The following is a 23,722-nucleotide window of genomic DNA, read 5'->3' as shown; positions in this document are numbered from 1 at the left end:
CGTAGCAATGATAGGAGAGGCCATGTGAGGATATGACAGAGCCAAGTGACTTGGTGTATAGGGAGAAAAGGAGAGGGCCTAGAACTGAGCCCTGGGGGACACCAGTGGTGAGAGCACGTGGTGCGGAGACAGCTTCTCGCCACGCCACTTGGTAGGAGCGACCGGTCAGGTAGGACGCAATCCAGGAGTGAGCCGCGCCGGAGATGCCCAGCTCGGAGAGGGTGGAGAGGAGGATCTGATGGTTCACTGTATCAAAGGCAGCAGACAGGTCTAGAAGGACAAGAGCAGAGGAGAGAGAGTTAGCTTTAGCAGTGCGGAGAGCCTCCGTGACACAGAGAAGAGCAGTCTCAGTTGAATGACCAGTCCTGAAACCTGACTGGTTTGGATCAAGAAGGTCATTCTGAGAGAGATAGCAAGAGAGTTGGCTAAAGACGGCACGCTCAATAGTTTTGGAGAGAAAAGAAAGAAGGGATACTGGTCTGTAGTTGTTGACATCAGTGGGATCGAGTGTTGGTTTTTTGAGAAGGGGTGCAACTCTCGCTCTCTTGAAGACGGAAGGGACATGGCCAGCGGTCAAGGATGAGTTGATCAGCGAGGTGAGGTAGGGGAGAAGGTCACCGGAGATGGTCTGGAGAAGAGAGGAGGGGATGGGGTCAAGCGGGCAGGTTGTTGGGCGGCCTGCAGTCACTAGTCGCAAGATTTTATCTGGAGAGAGAGGGGAGAAAGAAGTCAAAGCATAGGGTAGGGCAGTGTGAGCAGGACCAGCAGTGTCATTAGACTTAACAAACGAGGATCGGATGTCGTCAACCTTCTTTTCAAAGTGGTTGACAAAGTCATCCACAGAGAGGGAGGGGGGATTCAGCAGTGAGGAGAATGTGGCAAAGAGCTTCCTAGGGTTAGAGGCAGATGCTTGGAATTTAGAGTGGTAGAAAGTGGCCTTAGCAGCAGAAACAGATGAAGAAAATGTAGAGAGGAGGGAGTGAAAAGATGCCAGGTCGGCAGGGAGTTTAGTTTTCTTCCATTTCCGCTCAGCTGCCCGGAGCTCTGTTCTGTGAGCTCGCAATGAGTCATCAAGCCACAGAGCTGGAGGGGAAGACCGAGCCGGCCGGGAGGATAGGGGACACAGAGAGTCAAAGGATGCAGAAAGGGAGGAGAGGAGGGTTGAGGAGGCAGAATCAGGAGATTGGAGGGAGAAGGATTGAGCAGAGGGAAGAGATGATAGGATGGAAGAGGAGAGAGTAGTGGGAGAGAGAGAGCGAAGGTTGCGGTGGCGCGTTACCATCTGTGTAGGGGCAGAGTGAGTAGTGTTGGAGGAGAGCGAGAGAGAAAAGGATACAAAGTAGTGGTCGGAGACATGGAGGGGAGTTGCAGTGAGATTAGTAGAAGAGCAACATCTAGTAAAGATGAAGTCAAGCGTATTGCCTGCCTTGTGAGTGGGGGGATGGTGAGAGGGTGAGGTCAAAAGAGGAGAGGAGTGGAAAGAAGGAGGCAGAGAGAAATGAGTCAAATGTAGACGTGGGGAGGTTGAAATCCCCCAAAACTGTGAAGGGTGAGCCATCCTCAGGAAAGGAACTTATCAAGGCGTCAAGCTCATTGATGAACTCTCCAAGGGAACCTGGAGGGCGATAGATGACAAGGATATTAAGCTTAAATGGGCTAGTGACTGTGACAGCGTGGAATTCAAATGAGGAGATAGACAGATGGGTTAGGGGAAAAATTGAGAATGACCACTTGGGAGAGATGAGGATTCCTGTGCCACCACCCCTCTGACCAGATGCTCTCTGGGTATGCGAGAACACATGGTCAGACGAGGAGAGAGCAGTAGGAGTAGCTGTGTTTTCAGTGGTAATCCATGTTTCCGTCAGCGCCAGGAAGTCGAGGGACTGGAGGGTAGCATAGGCTGGGATGAAGTCAGCCTTGTTGGCGGCAGAACGGCAGTTCCAGAGGCTGCCTGAGACCTGGAACTCCAGGTGTGTGGTGCGTGCAGGGACCACCAGGTTAGAGAGGCAGCAGCCACGCGGTGTGAGGCGTTTGTGTAGCCTGTGCGGAGAGGAGAGAACAGGGATAGGCAGAGGCATAGTTGACAGGCTGCAGCAGATGGCTACAATAATGCAGAGGAGATCGGAATGAAATGAACTAAACAATCATGAACTATACCAAGTATTGGGACATTTTAGCCAAAAACCTGGTTGCCTCTGCCAGGAGGCTGAAACTAGGTTTTAAGTGGATCTTCCAGGAAGACAATGACCCCAAGCACACATCAAAATCCACAAGGGAATGGTTCATTGACCACAAAATCAACATTTTGCAATGGCCATGTCAGTTTCTGGACTTGAACTCCATTGAAGACTTGTGGTTTAAATTGAAGAGGGCAGTCCATAAGCGCAGACCAAATGATATCAAGGATCTGGAAAGATTTTGTATGGAGGAATAGTCTAAGATCCTTCCATCGTTCAATCTCATAAAACATTATAGAAAAAGGCTAAGTGCTGTGATCCTCGCAAGGGGAGGGTGCACAAAGTATTGAAAACAGGGGTGCCAATAATTTTGACACGTATCTTTTAGAGAGTTGTTTTTATTACTATTTGTCTCTGAGCAATTGTATTAATATAACATTTTATTATTTTGTCATTTTTTGAGCATACAATATAGCTCAGCATTTGTATTATCTATTTTATACAGTGTTTTTGCTTTATCAAGGGTGCCAATAATTTTGGATGTGACTGTACAACACATTACATTGCCATAGTCAATTATGGGTAGGAAGGTGGCTTGTACAAGTATTTTCTTAATGTACTATGAGGGAAGGGTCACTGCCGCATTGGTTCTACTTTTGGCAATAAGCTTTTGTATTTAATTCCATTGTCCTCCAAGTGTTGCTGAATCTCCCCCGCCTCGCCCCCAAAAAGAACAAAAAAATAATTAGTTTATTAGTCTATTAGTTTCTTCAAAGACAGTTTATCATCTAACCGTTGTACATGCTGCAAGTCTTCAAGCAAGAAATTCAGTCACTTGACAAAAAAGTCACTGCCCAACTGCCCACACAACTGAAAATAACTGCCCAGTTGTCATAAACTTTACAGTCAATTCAGATAAATGTCAAATTGCACTCACATCTTATCATGTAAAGTGATTTCTACTTCCAAATGTATGTTTTATCTCAAATGGACCACTCCACACAGGTAACAACTGATGACAATTTTTTCATCAGAGTCATATGATGATGAAGAACAGCATACGATTTTATCCTTATCAGGACATGACAGGACTTCTTGTTTCTCAAGAATCTGATAGAAAGAGTAAAGGAGGAAGAACGTGATCTATATAAACCCAGTGATGTGTCTAGGTAGGTATTGCTCCTGAGCCACACTCCGAACCACCTCTTCAGTTATCCATCAGATTCTCATCTAACAACCTCTTCAGTTCACCATCAGATTCTGAATCCAACCAGGCGAGTAGTCTTCTTCTAATTGTCTTATTCATCCAGATGTGTTATCTTTATGAATCTTCTCTGTCCCATTCACCCTCTCTATATATCTGCTTTTTACATTTGAATACTTGATGACAATGGTTTAAAAGTGTAAGTTCACAGATCACAAAAATCACATTTTCTTTAGTGTACGGTTCATAAAATAATTATTCTGTTTCTCACAGCTGCAGCAATGGGAAATAAAGGAACCCACATTGCCAATGCAACAAGTTACAACATTCAGATTTTCTACAAAAATTCAGAGTTGAAACTCCAAGACATCACTGTGGCCATTGGTGGAGAAGTCTGTGTAGGGACTACGGACACCCATGTCAAAGCTACAGGAGAAGCAACGTTGAACTTCATTCGCGATAAAGAAATTTGCACCCAAATCATCCCAGCGAGAGATTACATCACCTGCCCTGGCTTCGAAACCATGTATGTTACTGCGTACGAAGGCAAAAATCTTCTCTTCGCAAACTACAAGGCGGCTAATTCCATTGGCCAGCCTAAATCCTTCATCATCACCTCCAACCGTTCCATCAAGTATGCCAAGTCAGGTGCGATCTGGGTGGATGAACAGGAAATAAATCACAAGCCTATAATCACATATTATGATAAGAACGAAGGTACTGACATTAAACCCACAGAAGAAAGGGGAGTACAGAAATCTTAAACATAATATATATTCTGGAATCCAAGCCAGAGATTTGCCTAAAGCCTATGTTTTTAAAAATATCAAGATGATCTTGCATTCTGTCTGTGATTTTATCACCACTTGGAAGTCTTGCTAATAAAATTTGAGGAAACCTTACTGTGTCATTTATAAAAGCTAACATTGGTTGTTTTAAATGTGTTACTCCATAATAATGTCCAACATCAAATATATTATTGCTAAACATTACCAAACTTTCAAAATACTTACTATATATACAAAAATATGTGGACACCCCTTCAAATGAGTGGATTCTGCTATTTCAGCCACACCTGTTGCTGACAGGTGTATAAAATCGAGCACACAGCCATGCAATCTCCATAGACAAACAGTGGCAGTAGACTGGCTTTACTGAAGAGCTCAGTGATTTTCAACATGGCACAGTCATAGGATGCCACCTTTCCAACAAGTCAGTTCGTAAAATTTCTGCCCTGCTAGAGCTGCCCAGGTCAACTGTAAGTGCTGTTATTGTGAAGTGGAAACGTCTAGGAGCAGCCGCTAAGTGGCAGGCCACACAAGCTCACAGAACAGGACTGCCGAGTGCTGAAGCGCGTAAAAAAAAAAAATTGGCCGTCCTCAGTTGCAACACTCACTACAGAGTTCCAAACTGCATCTGGAAGCAACATCAGCACAATAAATGTTCATAGGGAGCTTCATGAAATGGGTTTCCATGGCCAAGCAACCCCACACAAGCATAAGATCACCACGTGCAATGCCAAGCGTCTGCTGGAGTGGTGTAAAGCTCGCCGCTATTGGACTCTGGAGCAATGGAAATGCGTTCTCCGAAGTGATGAATCACACTTCACCATCTGGCAGTCCGACGGACAAATCTGGGTTTGGCAGATGCCAGGAGAACGCTACCTGCCCAATGTATAGTGCCAACTGTAAAGTTTGGTGGAGGAGGGATAATGGTCTGGGGTTGTTTTTCATGGTTCGGGCTAGGTCCCTTAGTTCCAGTGAAGGGAAATCTTAATGCTACAGCATACAATGACATTCTAGACGATTCTGTACTTCCAACTTTGTGGCAATAGTTTGGGGAAGGTCCTTTCCTGTTTCAGCATGACAATGCCCCCGTGCACAAAGTGAGGTCCATACAGAAATGGTTTGTTGAGATCGGTGTGGAAGAACTTGACTGGCCTGCAGAGCCCTGACCTTAAATCCATCAAACACCTTTGGGATTAATTGGAACGCCGACTGCGAGCCAGGCCTAATCGCCCAACATCATTGCCTGACCTCACTAATGCTCATGGCTGAGTGGAAGCAAGTCCCTGCAGCAATGTTCCAACATCTAGTGGAAAGCATTCCCAGAAGAGTGGAGGCTGTTATAGCAGCAAAAGGGGGGGGACCAACTCCATATTAATGCCCATGATTTTGGAATGAGATGTTCGACGAGCAGTTGTCCACATACTTTTGGTCATGTAGTGTATACTGTAAATGAAATAGAAAAACATAGTAATCTAAAACACAGATGTTTATACATATGAATCACTTTATTAAGGGAATGATTAGAGGAATGTGTTGTAGGGCTGATTTTACAGTTGGTAAACATTTCATTAGACATAACACACGGCAAGGCAGTGACCCTTCACAGTGCCCATCTTGGAGAGGCCTGGCAGGGTCTGAAATGGTACAGTACAGGGGGCTCCTCACAGGCTGCAGGCCTGCAGCTTCTTGTCAGCCTGCTTCAGAGACACCCAGGTGTTGAGCATGGAGGCCCGCAGTTTGGACCACACCAGGTGGTCACTGAGCCCAAAGATCTGAGCTGCAAACTGGGCTGCAGCATCAGGGGAGAGGACTGTGGAGCAGCCAAGACCTGTGGGAGAGAGGAGCAATCAGGGTTAGGGTAAACACACAGATTCATTTCCGGGATAATTACCATACAGTACTGTACACACACAGCAAGACAGACCGCATGGAGGGATGTACTCACCACTTGGCATGCGAAGGGATGACCAGATGTCCTGTGCCCCCCAGTCAGGGGTGATAGGAGGGCAATTGATGACTGGGTAGGCGGTGTTTCCTGACATCACTGGACCAAGGCCGTTGCTTCTGCCCGCCACAGCCACAAACACAGTCGGTACTCCATCCCCTGGGAAAATACTGCATATTAGCCCATCCATACAGAAGAGCCAAATCATGATTTATAAAATGTTATATTAGATAGGTGTTATAATGTTAGCCAGTATACTGCGCAGTTACTAATTTTTTTTACATTTTAGTCATTTAGCAGATGCTCTTATCCAGAGCGACGTACAGTTAGTGAGTGCATACATTTTTCATACTGGCCCCCCATGGGAATCGAACCCACAACCCTGGCGTTGCAAGTGCCATGCTCTACCAACTGAGCTACAGGAGGCTCCACATACCGAGCCATTATTCCAAATGTATGTACCACAATCTTCCACTTTTAATAAACATAAGCAAGCAATGTCTTGTACAATCTATGTAGAGAGGGGTAGCTATGTTTTTAGGGGTTAACAGTAAGGTTAGGGCTATAAGGCTGAGTTCAGCCCACCTTCGTATTCAGCTTTGATGTGAAGAGTCTCGTCTGGTCCTTTGTGTGCAGAGGTGACTCGGAGGACACAGGAAATTCCGTAGGAGCCACAGGCCTTCCTGATCTTCTCACAGTGGGCCAGGTCAGAGGTGGAGCCCATCAGAACCACCACTCTGCCACTGGCCTTGGGCTCCAGCAGAAGCTAGGGACACACAGACACCCCGTCAGCCTCCACTGAATGCCCGGCCTAAACTATTTCACTATGGGCTGTACTTGTACCGTGTCTCTGTGTGTGTCATGTGACAGATTAAAACAAACTGGGTTAAGTTGACAGAGGATGTGAGGGAGTATACATTTCTGAGATTACTAGAGTTGATCAAAGACTGGTCACAAAATGTTGAGCTATTTTAAAATGCTGGGATTCACGTGAGAATCCCATCATGTCTAGGTTATAACAATGGAAAATTGCTCAATCAACAGACAATTTAATGTTAAACTACACGATCCTCTATCATTATGGTATGTTGATTCAATACAAACTAGTGGCTGTCCTGATAAGAGTCACAGCTAGTCGGCTCTTGCTATTTTAGGCTAAAGAGCACAGGACTAGTGGGATACACAAGGCTAGCCTACCTTCACTCTTTCAGAGACCCACTCAAAGTTCTTCTTCACCATCTGCATGGCTTCAGGAGTCACCTCCTTCAGGTCCCGGTACACCTGCAAAGGAGAGGAGAGCACACAGGTTTACACTACAGCTAACGTGGTGTAACTCAAAATCTGAGGTGGTTAAATAATGGCAACATTAGCATTTTTCCATAAAGGGATGGCAGGATAGGAGCATTGGACAGAGCTATGCAGGAGATCATCTCACCTGTTTGTCTTTCTGCTGACTCCGATCTCCTGCTGGCCACAGCCTCCAGGAATCATTGTCAATCACGTCAGCAAGCACAATCTCTTTGGTGCTCACATTCACACCAAACTCAATCTGTCAACAAACAGTCAAAGGAATGCATGTTAAAAGGCCCCATAATGGGTTCAGAACTTTCAGAACTAACTAAGAACAAAACATGGTCCACTTTGTTACCTCCCCTGACCATCTGAGGGTGGCGCTGAGCCACATACCTTCATATCCACCAGCGTGCAGTTCTGGGTGGCCCAGGCCCTCTCCAGAACCTCAAAGATGGCCACAGTGCTGCGGTTCATGATGTCCACCTCACAGAGGCCGATGGTGAGCCCAGCCAGAGAGAACTTAGTCTCCAGCAGCTGCTCCTCTGACCACTGAGGGTCATTGTTGGCGTCATCCTGAGACAAACAAATAGTGACCAAGATTTCAGACATTGATGTAAACTGTAGAACATGGCAATATTTGTATGAAGGTGGATGAGTTGCTGATGGATGATGTACCTAACTTTCAATGTTTTCACGAGTGGAAAATGAATGTGTACAAATTAGGCAGGTAGATTGGATTATCAAAGAGAGGATAAATCCACTTTTTCTACTGGGCATGATTGGACAGATACAAATATACACAAACACCTTGAAGAACATCTCCATTTTCAGAGGGGAGAACCTGTAGCCCTCCTTGACGCCAGGGTTCCTCTTGAGGAAGGATCCGGTGGCCACCCTGCGACAGACCCACTCGATGGGGATCATCTCACAGTGGACCGCCACGAACGCCGTCTCCGACTGCTGCCTCACAAAGGCTGTCTTGATGCCTGAGGTATAAAAAGAACACCACGAGGACTTACTCAGCCATCGGTGATTAAACAGCAGCACTACTTCAGCTATGAAGGAAGCCAATTATCAGTCAATCAGGGAAGCCATTGTCTTAGATGATGGTGAGGAAAGGGGGCTGGGGTGGGTCACATTCGGTTTGATTTAAAAAAGCATGTTCCGAGTCACAAGGAATGAATTTCCACAGTTTGGCTTACATCATGAGGGACACATGGGATGCACTTACCCCCATTTATTTTCAAATTGCTGCAATATGGAGAGTAATTTCTTAACAGGGAGTGTTTAATAATGGACTACTGTGATCTCAAGGTCAAAATACAGGAATGCAACATGACCTGGATACACAGGACAGCTGCCCACGGTGGTCAGTTATAGACAGAACAACACTCACTAATCATAGCTGTTTGATTGAATTCTAGCCTGTGGACAAATGCATTCATGAACGTTTGCACACTTTACTGACCCAGGGTCAGACAATATAGATTTCTCACAGAACCATAAAGCTTTAAAATTGATAACAGAACATTACGAATATGGCTGTATGGGGAGGACACATCTAAACTAGTTATCACACTCACCCACACATAACCAAACGAAACATTAGCATTAACTAACCACAATCATGAATGATAATTGAAAACAGTGTAGCCAGAAGACCCACCCGCTTCCTGCAGCAGCTTGAAAACACAGCTCGTGGTTCTGTTTGCTATCGCGGCCTTTCCCTCCATCTGGTCCTTCCTCACCGCATTCCCGGCTGTGATTTGATCCTTCGACTGGACCAGAACATGGCCTGGCTCATCCGCGAGCTCGAAGATCTGCTTGGTCTTGCCCTCATTTAGTTTCTGTCCAAGTTTCAGCTCTTTAACAACAACAACAGAAAGCAGAAAAACACCAGTGAGCCACCCTAAATCGACGCTGAAACACTTATTTACGGGAAACGCGGGTTTACAGTGGAATCAAATTATATTGTCACTTCGACTATCAATCTGACTTCATGCAGTTTGAAACTGAAGAAAAATGAAACCATACCTGATGCAGGCGCCATGTTGGTAGATAATCTGAAACCCTGAAAAATAAAGCAAGTAAAGTTAGATGAAATCAACAGTGTGGGAAATGTACACCAAAAATATATTAGTTTCATCTAGAATTCTCGCGACTTTACCTGCAACTCGTGGAGAATTCAGTGCAGAAAGTGGAATGCGCTTCAGGAGTCACGACTGACTTTCAGAATCCAGAAAAGCCAATTACAACTCAGCATCGATTCAGGAATAACCAATTATAGTAATGTAGGCCTCACCACGTGGGGGAAAACGTTTTTTTTTGGCTGCTGCTCATCTCAATATATCAGCGAAACACGGGCATAGTTGTAAGATAAGTGTCTTTGGTTTTTACTTAGTATCTATTGAATACTTAAAAATAAATATAATTGAACTTTATCACCAAAAAACAGGGTGAATGATTGCATATCGGTTCTCAGTCAAAGTCCTAATCGATATTTGAGTCTGTACTACTTTCGCAATTTGATACGCAGTATTCCGTCTGTTGTCAGGGGATGTCAATGAAGTACCCCATTTTGTATCCCTGTAGGTTGAGCCAGTTCGTGTAGCGGTAGCTCTGTTGTCAACACGTGGCTAGTGTTTGTGCGTGGAGATACACGCAGTGTGAAGTAGACAAGCACGGGAAGCCCAGGGATTGAAGAATGAGCGAGTTCGAAGAATCTGGCATCGGAGAAGAGTGCGGAGTTTTCGGATGTGTTGCAGCAGGAGAATGGCCAACACAACTAGAAGTTGCCCAAGTGTTAACTTTGGGACTTGTGGCGCTACAACATAGGTGAGTTTATGTTTTCTAGCGAGCAAATGTATATAGGGTCCTTGAAACTTTTGTATAGTCATCCGCTAATCACAAATGCCCACTATCTTGCCCATCATTAATTAGCTACACTGCTATAATGCTTACAACTTTAATCACTTAAAAAATGCATTGTAGTGGGCAATGTCTCAAAACAACATGGAGGTGTGACGTCAAACGTTCCACGAGCATGGCTTTGCTACAAGTGTTACATTGTTTCCGGTGAAAGTATAGAGATCTCTGGACGTCCTTGGATTCCAGACTGCTACATTTCTCCAATGCAGACTCAACTCAATGTCTTTCGTAAACTTTCAGACTCCTATTGTATACAACAGTCAATTGGTTACAATGATGTTAACATCATTTTTAACATTCGGAGTTGATTAGGCCTACCTGTTTTTGTCGGGCTGAGACAGAGGCTGCCATTGAGCAGACTGAGTTGATCTCTATAATGGGAATGTATTGGTCCTCCTCCAATTTGCACTGGAAGTCAATACTCTCAGCACAGCTGCCCCCAGTATCATGTCTCTTCACAATTCTACAGGTATCTAAAGAAAACAAGGATTCAAGAGGACTAATACATCAGAGATTGAGTTGAGGTTAAATGCCTTCATCATTGATTAATCAATCACTTTTTACTAAGTGTAGAAGTCTGAGACACATGATGTACAAAATACGCTATCCTGCACAGATTCTTGACCTTGGTCCTCTCAAGTTGATTGTGCTGATGTGTTCTGAGAGAATATTTCAAAATGTATACTAAAGAATGGGCAGATTGCAATCTTCAGTTTACTGATAACACTGTTCTGCGTTTTGAGCACATGGATACACAGAATCCAAATTGCGGTTTTGTAAAGAAGGCTGGTGTTTTTGCCCATTCTCAGCAGTTTCCTGATTCCTCTCACTAACCCACTTTCCCATGATTAGATTAGGAGTCTTATTAGTAAGTCACAGGACTGACTCACACCGTCCATCATTAGTCTGTTACTGAGCCTTTGGTCGCGTGTGGATTTTAAAACGAGATGAGACAAAATTGTTGAGGGAGGAGGTACAATTTCAAACCTTGATCCAACGCTTTCCTTTTCAGCCCTCTTTTTGCAGTCAGATCCTGTCTTTTATCGGTCTCAGCATTGTCTGTAAGGAACACAGAGGCATGACATCACTGTTAATGCACAATATCAGAACCTATTTTCCTCCACCAGGTTCTACTGGCTCCAACTACCAGCTTTGGGGCCAATGGGTTTTATTTTTGATGTTATAAATTAGCTTGTTTATAGGCAACAAAATAGATGTGGGATATGTCTGAAGATGTAATGGCTTGCGTTGCGGTGTTTGATAAAAATGTTTACATGGTCACCACTAAATTATTTGGAGTGACCTTAGGTTGATCTACAATGGCTATCGGAGTCACTTTCTTACCTGTGTGTGTTTGTTTGTCCTCATTCCTGGGGATAAGTTCATAGATTTGAGCTGTGTAAGAGTTAACTGGATGAGTCATGGCATCTGTGTCATCCTCATACCTAATCATGGCCCCGGCCAAAATGGGGCCAGCCTCTGCTTGTTTCTCATATCCTATGGCAGGTCCACTATCCGACCTGGTCAAAATGGCATCCACCTCGTCATAGAACCTCATAAGACGGCGTGGGTCTGTGCTGTCAGCCCTGCCCCTCTGTAGGGAGCGATACAGGTACTTGAGGTTCTTGTATTTGGTGTGACACTGCTTCCAGTCGCGCTCCACCCCCTGCTGCAGTAGCCGGCGGGAGATCTGCACAAAGATGTCCCTCTTCCTGGTGGAGCTCTCCAGCTGCCTGCACACGCCCTCCTCAGACCACACCTGGATCAGAGCACGCACCTCCTGGTCACTCCAGTTCCGTCCTGTGTCGGACACCGTTACCACATGGAATTGCTCGGAGCTAGATTGATTCAATGGTGATAGATGGGCTCCTAGGATGGGAGACAGAATGCAGAAGAGAGTGAGCATAAGCAATCATGCCAAGCCCATGTACTGCACAGCATTTCAGAAGGCTTTTCTGCTGTAGGTTATTTGAATTCACATACCTGATTCCCTTTGGTTTTGGTCTGTGTCCAGCTCATAATCGTCACTATTGTCATCTGAAAGATGCATTGTTCTAGAAGTTTTAAAAGTAGGACTAGGCAATGTATTCATTCAGTATCTCATCACCATCTGTAAACTTGTAGTATTTAAAAAAAATTAAAACCTCACCATGGTCTATCTCAATGACCAGGTCTCCTTTGGGTTCTTTAGACTGAGTCTGGCCTTCCAGATGTCCCAGCTTCCCAGCTCCCTGGTCCCCTTCAGGTCCTCTCTGCATATCCTGGTCCCCATCCTCTCCCCTGTCCAGCACTATGGCCTCTACCTCATCAAAGAACTTAATGTACCTTCCTGGGCCACTGCTCCCTGCAGCGGCCTGTGCGCTCTTGGCTGTCTTGTACTCATACTTGAGGTTCTTGTATTTAGTGCGGCATTGTTTCCAGTTGCGCACCACTCCGAAGCCTCTCTGCATGCGGCGGGCCATCTCCTGGAAGATGGCCTTGTTGCGTAGCGTTCCTTTGAGGCGTTGGCGGATGTGGCGGTCAGACCAGACACACAACAGAGCTCGCACCTCCTCATCTGTCCAATGGCGGCCCCCCTCAGGGCCCAAGTATTGGGCATATGGGAGAGCCCCGCGAAGAATCTGACACGGGCCTCCTTAACAAACACACACATTTTTAAAGGATGTCAATCAAGGGATCCATTTTTGATATTGTCTGTTACTGATACTCTGGTTTATTTAGATTCAGTTTAACCCTTTTTCTAGGCTAATGGTATGTGACTCCAGTTATGTCTGAGTCAACATCTTGGTCATGAAGCGGCCTCTTATCTAAATGAGGGATACCTCAAAGATTATTTTAATTAAACTACTGCTGTGTATACTAAACAACTTCTCAGCCAGTACACTGTTCCTGTAACTCCCAGTTACCTTCCTGTATTGTGACTGAGGAAGAGTGAGCCTCTTTCTCACTGGTCAGATCCTCCTTTTCCTCCCAATCACTTTGATTCATTTGGGCGTCCATCATGGCTGCTGCCCCCTGCCTGTAGTTGGTGGATGTGCCTGGCTGTTCAGCCTTCCTGCCCAGCAGTCCCAGCCTCCTGCACTGGGCCTGGCACTCCCTCCAGCCATGCAGCACATTCAACCCTTTCAGCTGCTCTGATATGCATTCAAATGTGGCTCTGCTGCATACACCTGAATGCTGAGCTGCTCCCAGCTCCCCCCACACTGACAGAAGAGCCAGCACCTCCGCTTCCCCCCACTGCCCTGCTGCACCGGTCTCCTCTACCTCTACAATCTCTTCCTCTTCACCTCCTCTTTGTCTCCCAGCTCCTTTCTCCATGTTTGAGCTGACCTGGAAACGCTTCTTTCTCTCCCAGCCCCCCTTCCTCTGGTGCCTGGTTCCCTAGGCAACCAGGCGGTTAAGCCAAGAGGAACGCCCACCGAATCAAAGCAGCCTCACTACTGGCTTAAGCTGTGTGGTGTGGGGGAGGGACAGACTGTAATCCGAGAAGCAGCTTGGCAAATCGGCTGAGGCTGCAGCACAAGGCCACTCCATATAAGGCAACTCCACTGCAGAGACACATAGCCCATCATTTTTCCCTCAGTCTACAACACTTCTCTTTTACCAAACCGGTTAAGTCTGCCCTAAGGCAGTATACATACAGAAAAGCTAGCCTCAAACATGTTGCATCAAGCAAATTGGCTGAAGTGTAGAACCTAAATGTTATTCAAGCAATTTATTTGTCTTTGTTTATTTAGGGGTCAGGAAAGTGCCGGAATCGTCACAAGTAATGGAGTCAACCCACCAACGTACAACACCCTCAAGGTAAAAATGTGTGACATACAGAACCATTCAGTACGAAAACATGAAAGAGAAACATGGCTATCATCACACTCATTCCAGATAATGATGATTACTCAACGTGTCCTCTGACTCACTCAACATCAGTGTCCTCAAACTAAACACAATACCACCACCCCTCCCCAAAAACACATTAACACATTAACAAAAGTCTCAGATGGGGAGGGAACATGATGTACAGAAATAAGACAGCAGTTATATCATCACGTTAAAGCTTTACTAATCACATTTAGGCTACATGTGTGTTATTGTTCTGATTTGGTATGTCACTTCCCTTCACAGGGGATGGGGTTAGTGAACAATGCCTTTCCACCTGAGGACCTTCTGAAGCTGCGCTATGGTAACCTGGGCATCGGGCACACACGCTACTCCACCACGGGCATCTCTGAGCTGCAGAACTGCCAGCCCTTTGTGGTGGACACACTGCACGGCAAGATAGCTGTGGCACACAACGGGGAACTGGTCAACGCAGCTGCACTGCGTAAGAAGGTGGGCCATGCTGTCATATCCAATGACTGTGTGCATTTGTTTATATTGTAGTTGATTATTGTGTATTTGTGTATAAGCATACATAACTGTGTGTGTATGGCAGGTGATGCGTCACGGCGTGGGCCTCTCCACCAGCTCAGACAGTGAGCTCATCACCCAGCTGCTGGCTCTGACTCCGCCCATGGAGGAGCTGGATGCCCCTGACTGGGTGGCCAGGTCCGTTCTATGGCCTTCTATTCCATTCCAATAATGCCCCATCTCTTTTACCCCCTGTAAAGCTCATCTTGATTGATTGTTTATTCTCCACTGCAGGATAAAGAACCTGATGCATGAGACCCCTACATCCTACTCACTGCTGGTGATGTACACAGATGTGATCTATGCTATCCGTGACCCGTATGGAAACAGACCCCTCAGCATCGGACGCCTCGTCCCCGTTTCTAAACTCCACACTGCAGGTGTTTTTGGTCCTTCCTTAGCGCTGCATGGTATTTGTGTATCTTTGGCTTGTGTATTTTTTTGATTTAACTATAATGTACAAGCAGAGTTAATAATCTATGTAAAGTTAGTCAAATATATTGGCACACTTGCACTTTATAATGGAGTACAAAGGAGCAGAATTATGTTTTCTCTTTTCTAAACTGGTTGAATGGATATTTTTACCCTGTAGGCACTTGCTACTTACCACAGGTAAGATAAATTACACATAAATGCCTCCAACCAAATTATGATCCAGGCATTTTTTTTACTTAAGTGAAAAATCTCAATTTTAGTTAACATTTTATTTATATTTGGTCCTGTGCAATTGTAAATCAAACAAATACTTGTGTGAACACAAGGGTGCCAATATATTTGACCTCAACTATATACATACAGTTGAAGTCGGGAGTTTACATACACCTTAGCGAAATACATTTAAACTCAGTTTTTCACAATTCCTGGCATTTACTCCTAGTAAAAATTCCCTGTCTTAGGTCAGTTAGGATCACCACTTTATTTTAAGAATGTGAAATGTCAGAATAATAGTACAGAGAATGATTAATTTCAGCTTTTATTTCTTTCATCACATTCCCAGTGGGTCAGAAGTTTACATACACTCAATTAGTATTTGGTAGCATTGCCTTTAAATTGTTTAACTTGGGTCAAATGTTTCGGGTAGCCTTCCAAAAGCTTCCCACAATAAGTTGGGTTAATTTTGGCCCATTCCTCCTGACAAAGCTGGTGTAACTGAGTCAGGTTTGTAGGCCTCCTTGCTTGCACACGCTTTATCAGTTCTGCCCACAAATGTTCTATAGGATTGAGGTCAGGGCTTTGTGATGGCCACTCCAATACCTTGACTTTGTTGTCCTTAAGCCATTTTGCCACAACTTTGGAAGTATGCTTGGGGTCATTGTCCATTTGGAAGACCCATTTGCGACCAAGCTTCAACTTCCTGACTGATGTTTTGAGATGTTGCTTCAATATATCCACATAATTTTCCTTCCTCATGATGCCATCTATTTTGTGAAGTGCACCAGTCCCTCCTGCAGCAAAGCACCCAAACAGCATGATACTGCCACCCCCGTGCTTCACGGTGGGGATGGTGTTCTTTGGCATGCAAGCTCCCCTTTTTCCTCCAAACATAACAATGGTCATTATGGCCAAACAGTTCTATTTTTGTTTCATCAGACCAGAGGACATTTCTCCAAAAAGTATGATCTTTGTCCCCATGTGCAGTTGCAAACCTTAGTCTTGCTTTTTAATGGCGGTTTTAGAGCAGTGGCTTCTTCCTTGCTGAGCGGCCTTTCAGGTTATGTCGATATAGGACTTGTTTTACTGTGGATATAGATACTTTTGTACCTGTTTCCTCCAGCATCTTCACAAGATCCTTTGCTGTTGTTCTGGGATTGATTTGCACTTTTCGCACCAAAGTACGTTCATCTCTAGGAGACAGAACGTGTCTCCTTCCTGAGCGGTATGACAGCTGCGTGGTCCCATGGTGTTTATACTTGCGTACTATTGTTTGTACAGATGAACGTGGTACCTTCAGGCGTTTGGAAATTGCTCCCATAGATGAACCAGACTTGTGGAGGTGTACAATTTTGTTTCTGAGGTCTTGGCTGATTTCTTTTGATTTTCCCATGATGTCAAGCAAAGAGGCACTGAGTTTGAAGGTAGGCCTTGAAATACATCCACAGGTACACCTCCAATTGACTCAGATGATGTCAATTAGTGGTCCTCTGTAGCGCAATTGGTAGAGCATGGCGCTTGTAATGCCAGGGTAGTGGGTTCGATCCCTGGGACCACCCATGCGTAAAAATGTATGGATAAAAGCGTCTGCTAAATGGCATATTATATTATTATATTATAATTAGCCTATCAGAAGCTTCTAAAGCCATGACATCATTTTCTGGAATTTTCCAAGCCGTTTAAAGGCACAGTCAACTTAGTGTATGTAAACTTCTGACCCACTGGAATTGTGATTAAGTGAAATAATCTGTCTGTGAAATCAAACTGTCCACTTAGGAAGCAACACTGATTGACAATAAATTTCACATGCTGTTGTGCAAATGGAATAGACAACAGGTGGAAATTATAGGCAATTAGCAAGACACTCCCAATAAAGGACTGCAGGTGGTGACCACAGACCACTTCTCAGTTCCTATGCTTCCTGGCTGATGTTTTGGTCACTTTTGAATGTTGGCGGTGCTTTCACTCTAGTGGTAGCATGAGACGGAGTCTACAACCCACACAAGTGGCTCAGGTAGTGCAGCTCATCCAGGATGGCACATCAATGCGAGCTGTGGCAAGAAGGTTTGCTGTGTCTGTCAGCGTAGTGTCCAGAGCATGGAGGTGCTACCAGGAGACAGGCCAGTACATCAGGAGACGTGGAGGAGGCCGTAGGAGGGCAACAACCCAGCAGCAGGACTGCTACCTCCGCCTTTGTGCAAGGAGGAGCAGGAGGAGCACTGCCAGAGCCCTGCAAAATGACCTCCAGCAGGCCACAAATGTGCATGTGTCTGCTCAAACGGTCAGAAACAGACTCCATGAGGGTGGTATGAGGGCCTGACATCCACAGGTCGGGGTTGTGCTTACAGCCCAACACCGTGCAGGACTTATGGCATTTGCCAGAGAACACCAAGATTGGCAAATTCGCCACTGGCGCCCTGTGCTCTTCACAGATGAAAGCAGGTTCACACTGAGCACGTGACAGACGTGACAGAGTCTGGAGACGCCGTGGAGAACGTTCTGCTGCCTGCAACATCCTCCAGCATGACCGGTTTGGTGGTGGGTCAGTCATGGTGTGGGGTGGCATTTATTTGGGGGGCCGCACAGCCCTCCATGTGCTCGCCAGAGGTAGCCTGACTGCCATTAGGTACCGAGATGAGATCCTCAGACCCCTTGTGAGACCATATGCTGGTGCGGTTGGCCCTGGGTTCCTCCTAATGCAAGACAATGCTAGACCTCATGTGGCTGGAGTGTGTCAGCAGTTCCTGTAAGAGGAAGGCATTGATGCTATGGACTGGCCCGCCCGTTCCCCAGACCTGAATCCAATTGAGCACATCTGGGACACATCATGTCTCGCTCCATCCACCAACGCCATGTTGCACCACAGACTGTCTAGGAGTTGGCGGATGCTTTAGTCCAGGTCTGGGAGGAGATCCCTCAGGAGACCATCCGCCAGCTCATCAGGAGCATGCTCAGGCGTTGTAGGGAGGTCATACAGGCACGTGGAGGCCACACAGTACTGAGCCTCATTTTGACTTGTTTTAAGGACATTACATCAAAGTTGGATCAGCCTGTAGTGTGGTTTTCCACTTTAATTTTGAGGGTGACTCCAAATCCAGACCTCTATGGGTTGATACATTTGATTTCCATTGATAATTTTTGTGTGATTTTGTTGTCAGCACATTCAACTATGTAAAGAAAAAAGTATTTAATAAGATTATTTCATTCATTCAGATCTAGGATGTGTTATTTTAGTGTTCCCTTTATTTTTTTTGAGCACTGTATTTAGTCAGCCACCAATTGTGCAAGTTCTCCCACTTAAAAAGATGAGAGAGGCCTGTAATTTTCATCATAGGTACACGTCAACTATGACAGACAAAATGAGATTTTTTTCCAGAAAATCACATTGTAGGATTTTTAATGAATTTATTTGCAAATTATGGTGGAAAATAAGTATTTGGTCAATAACAAAAGTTTCTTAATACTTTGTTATATATACCCTTTGTTGGCAATGACACAGGTCAAACGTTTTCTGTAAGTCTTCACAAGGTTTTCACACACTGTTGCTGGTATTTTGGCCCATTCCTCCATGCAGATCTCCTCTAGAGCAGTGATGTTTTGGGGCTGTCGCTGGGCAACACGGACTTTCAACTCCCTCCAAAGATTTTCTATGGGGTTGAGATCTGGAGACTGGCTAGGCCACTCCAGGACCTTGAAATGCTTCTTACGAAGCCACTCCTTCGTTGCCCGGGCGGTGTGTTTGGGATCATTGTCATGCTGAAAGACCCAGCCACGTTTCATCTTCAATGCCCTTGCTGATGGAAGGAGGTTTTCACTCAAAATCTCACGATACATGGCCCCATTCATTCTTTCCTTTACACGGATCAGTCGTCCTGGTCCCTTTGCAGAAAAACAGCCCCAAAGCATGATGTTTCCACCCCCATGCTTCACAGTAGGTATGGTGTTCTTTGGATGCAACTCAGCATTCTTTGTCCTCCAAACACGATGAGTTGAGTTTTTACCAAAAAGTTATATTTTGGTTTCATCTGACCATATGACATTCTCCCAATCCTCTTCTGGATCATCCAAATGCACTCTAGCAAACTTCAGACGGGCCTGGACATGTACTGGCTTAAGCAGGGGGACATGTCTGGCACTGCAGGATTTGAGTCTCTGGCGGCGTAGTGTGTTACTGATGGTAGGCTTTGTTACTTTGGTCCCAGCTCTCTGCAGGTCATTCACTAGGTCCCCCCGTGTGGTTCTGGGATTTTTGCTCACCGTTCTTGTGATCATTTTGACCCCACAGGGTGAGATCTTGCGTGGAGCCCCAGATCGAGGGAGATTATCAGTGGTCTTGTATGTCTTCCATTTCCTAATAATTGCTCCCACAGTTGATTTCTTCAAACCAAGCTGCTTACCTATTGCAGATTCAGTCTTCCCAGCCTGGTGCAGGTCTACAATTTTGTTTCTGGTGTCCTTTGACAGCTCTTTGGTCTTGGCCATAGTGGAGTTTGGAGTGTGACTGTTTGAGGTTGTGGACAGGTGTCTTTTATACTGATAACAAGTTCAAACAGGTGCCATTAATACAGGTAACGAGTGGAGGACAGAGGAGCCTCTTAAAGAAGAAGTTACAGGTCTGTGAGAGCCAGAAATCTTGCTTGTTTGTAGGTGACCAAATACTTATTTTCCACCATAATTTGCAAATAAATGCATTAAAAATCCTACAATGTGATTTTCAGGATTTTTTTTTTCCCTCAATTTGTCTGTCATAGTTGACGTGTACCTATGATGAAAATTACAGGCCTCTCTCATCTTTTTAAGTGGGAGAACTTGCACAATTGGTGGCTGACTAAATACTTTTTCCCCCACTGTGTGTGTATATATATATATATATATATATATATATAAGAAGTGGGAGAGGATGGATGATTGACAGGCCATATTCTGTTCTCTGTCAGGTGCTGGCGAGGGAGACACAGAGGGCTGGGTGGTGTCATCAGAGTCCTGCAGCTTCCAGTCAATTGGTGCCAAGTGAGCTCTCATCACCACGGTGACCTACCTCTTATTGCCATGGCAACATGTGGTCCTGTGGCTCACAAGCCTCTCTCTTTGTCTGGTCTTTAGGTACTACAGAGAGGTATTGCCTGGAGAGATAGTCCAGATCTCCAAACACGGTGTGAAGTCCCTAAGCATCGTCCCTCGCCCCGAGGGAGACCTCCCTGCCTTCTGCATCTTTGAATATGTTTACTTTGCCAGACCAGACTCCATATTTGAAGGTAGGCATATGTAGTAGTTGGCCTGGCTAATAACACAACTTTTTAAGTTGTAGCACTGAGTCAGTGAGAGTAGTAAATAGTTTGGCTGGGAGGTTACAGCACATTACTTGCTTTTGAGCTGATGCCAGAGTAGCTATAGTTTCCTCCTGGTGTTGCAGGTCAGATGGTGTACACAGTCAGGCAGCGCTGTGGACGGCAGCTTGCCATTGAGGCCCCTACAGAGGCAGATGTGGTCAGCACTGTGCCTGAGTCTGCTACTCCTGCTGCACTGGGATACGCGGAACAGGTGAGTCATGGCACCTATTGAATGTTGATAGCAATAGGGTGCATATTCTGAATTGTGCATATTCATACAATATTCTGGGCTTCAGTTTGTACTCTTCTGTTCCATCTCTGCAGTCAGGACTACCGTACGTAGAGGTTCTGTGTAAGAATCGCTACGTTGGGAGGACGTTTATTCAACCAAACACACGCCTCAGGCAGTTGGGGGTGGCCAAGAAGTTTGGTGCGCTGACAGACAACTTTGCAGGCAAGCGGGTGGTGCTTGTTGATGATTCCATCGTCAGGGGCAACACCATCTCCCCCATAATCAAGCTGTTGAAGGAAGCAGGAGCCACAGAGGTGAGTGGCCCAGAGTTGATCATTATCAGTCCTCCTCTTAATATCAATTATACTGCATGTTAGTCTCTCTCTCCTCTGTTTATAATGGTTGATTACTCAAGTTTCAGTTTCATTAGTCATATGTACGGGATACGCATGGTATACATCGTCCAATGAAATGCTTACTTGCAGGTTCCTTGTCGACAATGAAACGACTACGTCTGGTCTCACATTGTCTGTAATGACCACTCATTTTGGTTGCTGACCTCCCCTCCCATAGGTCCACATCCGTGTTGCCTCCCCGCCTATCAGGTTCCCCTGCTACATGGGGATCAACATCCCCACAAAAGAGGAGCTCATTGCTAACAGGCCAGAGTTTAAGGACATTGCTGGCTACATTGGTGAGATTTGGAATACTTATTATTCAATTGACTTATTATTCGACGTGTGGGTGGTCCAGACTGTAAAACGGTGATGTTGTTCTGTAATGTAGGTGCCACCAGCGTGCAGTATCTGTCAGTGGAGGGCCTGGTGTCAGCGGTGCAGTGGGGAATCCCCTCCCTCCAGAAGGATGAGCGGATCAGCACCAACACCAAGGCCAGCAGGAGAGTGGGCCACTGCACCGCCTGCCTCACAGGCAAATACCCTGTGGAACTGGAGTGGTGACCGCTGACCCCAACCTCAAACCACAACCCAACCACACTACTGCCGTTATTGCACTTAACCTGTGTGAAACTTAACTCTACTCTAACCAAGGAAGTGCCTCTTGGAGCCTGCTTGGTCACAGTATGACTGACTGGGGCACGGCCTCACCTTGACAAGTAAACACAGAATTGCTGTAGCTGCTTAATTTCTCCTGAAAGCTGTTACTGCTTGAGTGGTGCACGGCCTGCTTTGGTCTGAAACCTTTGAGCCTGGATGCTTCCACTCTGGCAATACAATAACCATATGCATGTCAATGTATTACATTTGAACCCTGCCTTTTCATTCCACATAATATTCCATTGTTATTGAAAACCAGCATTCTGACCCCTTTCTCTCATTGGATAGATTCATTACAAGTTGCCTTATCAGCTGTAAGACGCACAAGACTTCAAACCAAAAATGTTATGTGAAAACAACTTGCTTCCATTTAATTTAGCCTAAAACCTCTAAGTAGACCTGCAAATGTATTTTGCTTATATCCTATATACGAAGTGGTTGAATCCTGTTTCCCTAACTTTCAGACTAATCACTGTTCCTCCTGTGAAGTGCATACTACACTGAACAAATATAAACGCAACATGCAACAATTTCAAAGATTTTACTGAGTTACAGTTCATAAGGAAATCGTCAATTGAATTAAATTCATTAGACCCTAATCTATGGATTTCACATGACTGGAATACAGATATGCATCTGTAGGTCACAGATACCTATCATTTGCATAGAGTTGATCAGGCTGTTGATTGTGTCCTGTGGATGTTGTCCCGCTCATCAATGGCTGTGCGAAGTTGCTGGATATTGGCGGGAACTGAAACACGCTGTCATACACGTCAATCCAGAGCATCCCAAACATGCTCAATGGGTGACATGTCTGGTGAGTATGCAGGCCATGGAAGAATTAAGGCCATTTTCAGCTTCCAGGAACTGTGTAGATCCTTGTGACATGGGGCCATGCATTATCATGCTGAAACATGAGTTGATGGCAGCGGATGAATTGCATGACAATGGGCCTCAGGATCTCATTCACATTGCCATCGATAAAATGCAATTGTGTTCGTTGTCCGTAGGTTATGCCTGCCCATACCATAACCCCACCCCAATCTTGGGACACTTTGTTCACAACGTGAGCATTTCCCCACGGAAGCCAGTTACTACGCCGAACTGCAGTCAGGTCAAGACGATGGTGAGAACGACCACACAGATGAGCTTCCCTGAAATGGTTTCTGACAGTTTGTGCAGAAGTTCTTCAGTTGTGCAATCCCAGTTTCATCAGCTGTCCCGGTAGCTTGTCTCAGACCATCCTGCAGGTGAAGAAGCCAGATGTGGAGGTCCTGGGCTGGCGTGGTTACACGTGGTCTACGGTTGGACATACTGCCAAATTCTCTAAAATGTTGGAGGCAGCTTATGGTAGAGAAATGAACATTCCATTTCTGGGACCTTTTATTTCAGCTCATGAAACATGGGACCAACACTTTACATGTTGCATTTATATTTTTGTTCGATGTAGATTAAAAGACTTTGCTGAACATTTAATTTCTGTTAATCGTGCTTTCATTTTCCCCACTGTGATAAGCAATTAATTGATATAAAATACTTTTGAAAACCTTATATTTTCTATTACAATTAAGTCATTCAGTATTTATGATGCACTCATCCATTCACAAACAGTTATGAAACACCGGCATGGCAGTAATAAAACCCAGTATAGGAAATTCACTAATATATTTATATTTTTAAAAAGACATTGCAGAAACATTTCATTATAACAA

At 45.2% G+C, this 23,722-nt stretch overlaps 2 protein-coding genes across 2 annotated transcripts; one reads left to right on the top strand and one right to left on the bottom strand.

Moving 5' to 3' along the window:
* Positions 1–5,653: 5,653 nt before the first annotated feature.
* Positions 5,654–13,668, bottom strand: LOC121533956. Its single transcript, XM_045205831.1, has 16 exons — positions 13,242–13,668; positions 12,485–12,970; positions 12,319–12,372; positions 11,680–12,204; positions 11,323–11,394; positions 10,632–10,808; positions 10,440–10,459; positions 9,442–9,478; positions 9,074–9,271; positions 8,215–8,393; positions 7,801–7,980; positions 7,550–7,663; positions 7,312–7,395; positions 6,700–6,880; positions 6,115–6,273; positions 5,654–5,997 (listed from the first exon to the last, which is right to left on the bottom strand). Exons 1-16 carry the CDS (start codon positions 13,651–13,653, stop codon positions 5,831–5,833), a joined length of 3,045 nt encoding a protein of 1,014 aa, XP_045061766.1. The 5' UTR covers positions 13,654–13,668; the 3' UTR covers positions 5,654–5,830.
* A 792-nt stretch (positions 13,669–14,460) lies between these two features.
* On the top strand, positions 14,461–21,914 carry LOC121533955 (amidophosphoribosyltransferase-like). The gene is made up of 9 exons (XM_041840348.2): positions 14,461–14,664; positions 14,768–14,880; positions 14,977–15,122; positions 20,331–20,403; positions 20,497–20,648; positions 20,807–20,934; positions 21,048–21,269; positions 21,529–21,649; positions 21,742–21,914. Exons 1-9 carry the CDS (start codon positions 14,461–14,463, stop codon positions 21,912–21,914), a joined length of 1,332 nt encoding a protein of 443 aa, XP_041696282.2.
* Positions 21,915–23,722: the final 1,808 nt, after the last annotated feature.

The sequence above is a fragment of the Coregonus clupeaformis genome, chromosome 20, assembly GCF_020615455.1.
Source record: "Coregonus clupeaformis isolate EN_2021a chromosome 20, ASM2061545v1, whole genome shotgun sequence".
NCBI lineage: Eukaryota > Metazoa > Chordata > Actinopteri > Salmoniformes > Salmonidae > Coregonus > Coregonus clupeaformis.
This window is presented reverse-complemented; position numbering and strand designations above follow the sequence as displayed.

Excerpts from the sequence above, each read along its gene's own strand:
- LOC121533956 (XM_045205831.1), bottom strand. The coding sequence starts at position 13,653 with ATGGAGAAAGGAGCTGGGAGACAAAGAGGAGGTGAAGAGGAAGAGATT. Across the intron at positions 11,395-11,679 it reads GGACAAACAAACACACACAG|ACAATGCTGAGACCGATAAA; the intron begins GTAAGAAAGTGA and ends TGTTCCTTACAG. Across the intron at positions 6,881-7,311 it reads GGGTCTCTGAAAGAGTGAAG|CTTCTGCTGGAGCCCAAGGC; the intron begins GTAGGCTAGCCT and ends GTGTGTCCCTAG.
- LOC121533955 (XM_041840348.2), top strand. The coding sequence starts at position 14,461 with ATGGGGTTAGTGAACAATGCCTTTCCACCTGAGGACCTTCTGAAGCTG. Across the intron at positions 20,404-20,496 it reads TTCCAGTCAATTGGTGCCAA|GTACTACAGAGAGGTATTGC; the intron begins GTGAGCTCTCAT and ends TCTGGTCTTTAG. Across the intron at positions 21,650-21,741 it reads GGACATTGCTGGCTACATTG|GTGCCACCAGCGTGCAGTAT; the intron begins GTGAGATTTGGA and ends TCTGTAATGTAG.